The 5,032-nt window shown below is 34.2% G+C and overlaps 1 protein-coding gene across 2 annotated transcripts in view; it reads right to left on the bottom strand.

Moving 5' to 3' along the window:
* Window positions 1-5,032, bottom strand: part of ADAM7 (ADAM metallopeptidase domain 7) — a 59,904-nt gene that overhangs the window by 50,107 nt on the left and 4,765 nt on the right. For both annotated transcript variants that reach the window (XM_029943389.1, XM_029943469.1), the window contains exon 3: window positions 3,358-3,434. In XM_029943389.1, coding sequence (XP_029799249.1) covers window positions 3,358-3,434 — 77 coding nt within the window. The remainder of the gene's footprint in view (window positions 1-3,357; window positions 3,435-5,032) is intronic.

Here is a 5,032-nt window from a genome sequence, read left to right as displayed (position 1 = left end):
ATATTATTTGACAAAGAGCTGATCTTCAAGATATAAAAAGATAATTTAAAAAGTTTTCAACAGGACTGTAAGCTTATTGAAAATAAAATATTACCGCAAACCCAGTAGTATAACTAAAATGATAAAATAGAGCACCTGAGTGGCTCAGTCAGGTAAGCCTCCAACTCTTGATTTCTGCTCAGGTCATGATCTCCCCTTTTGTGAGACTGAGCTCTGCGTCCAGCTCTGTGCTGACAGTGCAGAATCTTCTTAGGATTCTCTGATACTCTTACTCTCTTTCTCACCCTCCTCTCTCTCTCAAAATAAATAAACTTAAAAAACTATAAAGAGATGAGAACACTGAATGATGAGGAGGACATGGAGCAGTTAGAATTCTCATACACTGCAGCAGTTATACAAAATTGTACAAACACTTTGGGAAATGATTAGAAGTTATTTATTTATTTATTTATTTTTATTTTCTTAAAAAATTTCTTATGTTTATTTTTGAGAGAGACAGAGACAGAAAGAGAATAAGCAGGGGAGGGGCAGGGAAAGAGGGAGACACAGAATCCAAAGCAGTCTCCAGGCTGCATGCTGACAGCAGAGAGACCAATGTGGGGCTTGAACTTACGAACCACAATATCATGACCTGAGCTGAAGTCAGATGCTTAACCGACTGAGCCATCCAGGGGCCCCAGTTTTTCTTTTTTATTCTTTTTAATAAAATTCTATGGCACAGAAATTTCACTCCTTGGCTTTGACCAAGGAGACATGAAAGCATACACTATATAAAGGCTATACAAGAATGCCCATTCAAGCTTTACTCATGATGGTCAAATCCTGGAAACAGCTCAGGCTATCCGACCATAGGAGACTAAATAAAGACACTGTAGTATATTTACACAGTGGAATAGTACTCAGAAAGTAATAGAGCCAAACTTCTGAGACATGGAACTACATGGATGAGTCTCATTGATAAAATGCTAAATTAAAGAAGCCTTATGCAAAAGAGTACATGCAGTGTAAACCTACTTATAAAAACTTCCAGAATGGACAAAAATAATTTGTGGTTGATGAATCTCTATGAGCAGGTTTTGAGGGGAATCTATTAGGAAAAAACAGAAGGAAATTTTCTGAGTGATACTTGTTTTATAGTTTATTTTTGTAAAAATGTGGGTAACACAGGTAACACATTTGTCAAAATTCAATGAATAAACACTTAAGATATGTGCATTCCATTGTATAAAAATTTTACAAGAGAAAAAACTGTAAACAAATGGTAAATTCTAAAGATCTGCTGCTTGTTGGAATATGTAGTGGGAAGTTATGTTGTCTGCAATATTATTTGAAGTGCATATAAATAAGATGATGGATAGATGGATATAGGAATGGATAGACAAGAAAATAGGAAACAAAACAGATATGGTAAAATGTTAATGAGTGTATGTGTATATGTAAATTTTGTTGGGATTATGGGTAGATGTGTATTGATGGGTTTAAACACGTTCATTCTAAAATTACTTCAACTAAAAATAAAATAAAGTAAAATGAAATAAAATAAAATTACTTCAACTTTGCTCTATGTGTGAAATTTTTTATAAAAAATCTGTTGTTAAAACAGAAAGACAACAGGTAAATAAAATATAATCATATTTGTGTTTATTTTCAAATCACAAATTTATAACTTTTGGTAAAGTACTTGATCATGTAATATATTCTAAATTAATGTTTCTTTTGCCTCATATATACATGTACATGTAACTTTTCACCTATTAATGGTGATTTATTATAGTGAAAACAAAGTGGATCCAATCAGTGTATCCACTGGATGAATAAAAATTTGATCTGGCATGGTTGGCCTATGAACATTAACCTCTAATTCCCAATATTAGTTTATAAAATAAGTATTCAGTATGGTTAAAACCAAGTCAAGTGAAACTCACAGGGGAAATATGGGGAAAAGTGGCTACAAAAAATATGACAAAAATCTAAATTAATAAGATCAAGTTTCTTTTTTTTACCATAAGGTATGAAAATATCTGAATAACTAGTATTCACAGATATTAAAGGCTCTCTGGTATGCACTAAATTCACTTACTTCTTGGAGGGGACAAAGGTAATGTTTCCCATCAGAGGTATCAATATTAGCTTAAACGACTTTATATGTCTACAAGTCTATAACATACGACTCTAGGCTGATTAACGGTAAACAACAGCTAATATAATAAGATTTAGCTACTTGAGGCACAGGCAGCATGAGGTAATTTTGAAAACAGGTAGATCTGAATTAGAGAATCAGTGCCATCATCTGCTTCCATGAACCTATGATTCTTCCCCAGTAAAATAGAAGTAAAATAATATATCTGCTTGGTATGGATATTTTAAGAAGAGAGCATTTTGAGAAAAGACACAGAAATATCAATGAATGTTAGCTTTCTTCCATCCTGAGAATAAATGCAGACTCTGAAAAACTTATCAATAGAATTATGCTTTTAGGTTAATTCTATGTGTGTACATTTGTCCAGTGGACAACTCTAGAATGGAAGAAAGGTTTTTTCCTTTTTGTTTCCTTGTTTTATACTTTTTGTTGCCATTATTTTTAACTAATAGGCTAGAGTCTCAGTTCTTTTTTCCTTTTTTTTTTTTTTTTTAGAGAGAGAGAGCATGCTTGTGCACAGGCAATTGGGAGAGTGGCAGAGGTATAGAAAGACAGAATCTCAAGCAGGCTCCTCACTCTGCAAAGAACCAGACAATCCTGGGATCATGACCTGAGCCAAAATCAAGAGTATGACACTCAACCAACCACCTGAGGCACCCAGGTGCCCTCTAATCCTTCAGTAAAGTTATCCTTTCACTTAGCATTTGATAATTCATGACTTTGATGTTTGGGGCTGGGAGGCAGAGTTAGGAATGGCTTAAAGGAAAACAATGGAAATTTAACAATAACAACATAGAAGTTGTAAAGAAAGCTAAGGAAGAAATGAAAGGCTTTCGAAGTGTTTAGCTGACACAAGATAACTTGATGAAATAAAGTCTTCCCAGTTCTTAGTTTATTTTCCAACAGAACTTGGTTTGATATCTATTTTAAATAACTTAGCAGTCCAACTCTAAAATACCATGTTTTTCAAATTTCCTTTGTTTCAGTGATTCACAGAGGACTCCGAGTTCCCAAACAGGCAGTAACTCAGAAACTAAAGGGCAGTGTCTCTAATTGTTAAGATGTTGAAATAGGATGGGCTTATATTAGAAGATTAGGAACTCAGAATACATACAGGTAACAATGACTTGAGGAGTTCACTTCACTGGCAGATTTACAAAAACTGAGATATTACAGACTAATACATCTATAAGGTGTTGAATTGTAATAGAACTTACCTTGATCTTAAAAGGTGAAGTATTAAGGTTTTTCTAGTTAGCCTTAGCTCATACAACAATTCTTCTTCATAAGTTTCCTGCAAAACAGTATCCATCGTGTAGCTTAAATGTGTGCTCATTTAGTGAGTGTGGGGGTGGGAAGTGGGGTAGGTTCTGGGGGAAATGAGACTTTATCAATCTACCTGACAACCCAGCAGTCAGGGCCAGGCAAAATGATCAACACGGATGAGGCTGAATTAAGGAAAGCCAATATATATGGAGGATTTTGCTTGTAAGTTATATTTTTGTTAAATTCTTTGATGGGCTTTTTTTCTAGTTATAAAATGAAGTGAAATGAAATTATGTATACTCTCTCCTCATAGATCTTTTGTTTATGTATTTGCAACAATTTTGGGTATACTGTTTTACAATCTAGTGTCTCACATAAAAATAAATCATGACCATGACCATTTTCCTATTCCAATAAATGTATTTTATCGCATGTATTTTATGGCTGAAAAGCACAATGTGAACTTATTTAAACTATATCCATATCAGAAATTTGATTTGAGGTATTCATTGTAGTTAGACATAATTTCTTTACCTGCAAAATGGAAAAAATGTAAAGCTTTTTGATAAATATTGCAAAATAATCTGAGGAAAAGAAGCACAAAATTAGAATTTTACTAGAAATTTACAGTGGTTTTTGTTTTGTTCCTTTAGACATTAACATTAATGAAATGATAACTTATCATGACAAATTGTTTTCTTTGATGACCATTGGGAGGGATATCTTACTTCTGTTCATTTCGCTTACGTTGTCATTTGTATATTTGTATAATAATTTCTAATTTATATCCTTTAACTATTTTCTTTTGTGATATTTTTATGGCATTTTATTTATGTGGTACTTATCATGATTCATAAGAATTATTTATAATTTCAGGATTTAGTTACTGGTCATATATCTAGCACATTCTTTAGTTTATTGTTCACCCATGTGTTCAATAGCTGTTATTTCAGGCACACTGATAATATGGAAAATACAATAGTGCACAAGATAGAGAGGTCATTGCCCTTATGGAAGCTACAGCTAAGCAAAGAAGAAAATCAGTCAAATGTAATTGAGTAATATAAGCATCATAATGGGAGAGATGAAGTGACCATGTGAGGGATGTTGAAAGGAGGAGTCAGGGCAGAGAATGGCACATGCAAACGCTCTGAGGTAAGAAAGAGCTTGATCGACATGTTTAAGAAACACAGAAAAGTTCAACATGGCTGGGAAATCAAATGTAAATTGAATAAATATGAAAAATACAAAGGTAGGAAGGCATCAAACCATGTACCAACTAGTTAGTCACTTAAGATTTGGACCTTGTCCTAAGAGCAAAGGGAAGAAAAAAACCTGCAGACGTGGGTATGGTATTATAGACGGTCTACTTATTATGGATGATGAATCAGCAAAAATCACAACTGTAGGCAAGAAAAGCAAAGACTGTTGATGGGGTATATGTCACTTGGGCAGGGGAGTGGCAACGTCACTCATCACCAGGGAAACAAATCAAAACCACACTGAGATAGCACCTCACGCCAGTCAGAGTGGCTAAAATAAACAAATCAAGAGACTATGGGTGCTGGCGAGGGTGTGGAGAGATGGGCACCCTCCTACACTGCTGGTGGGAATGTAAACTGGTGC

Source organism: Suricata suricatta, chromosome 1 (genome assembly GCF_006229205.1).
Source record: "Suricata suricatta isolate VVHF042 chromosome 1, meerkat_22Aug2017_6uvM2_HiC, whole genome shotgun sequence".
Lineage (NCBI taxonomy): Eukaryota > Metazoa > Chordata > Mammalia > Carnivora > Herpestidae > Suricata > Suricata suricatta.
Note: the sequence above shows the minus strand (reverse complement) of the source record. Positions and strands in the feature narration are given on the sequence as shown.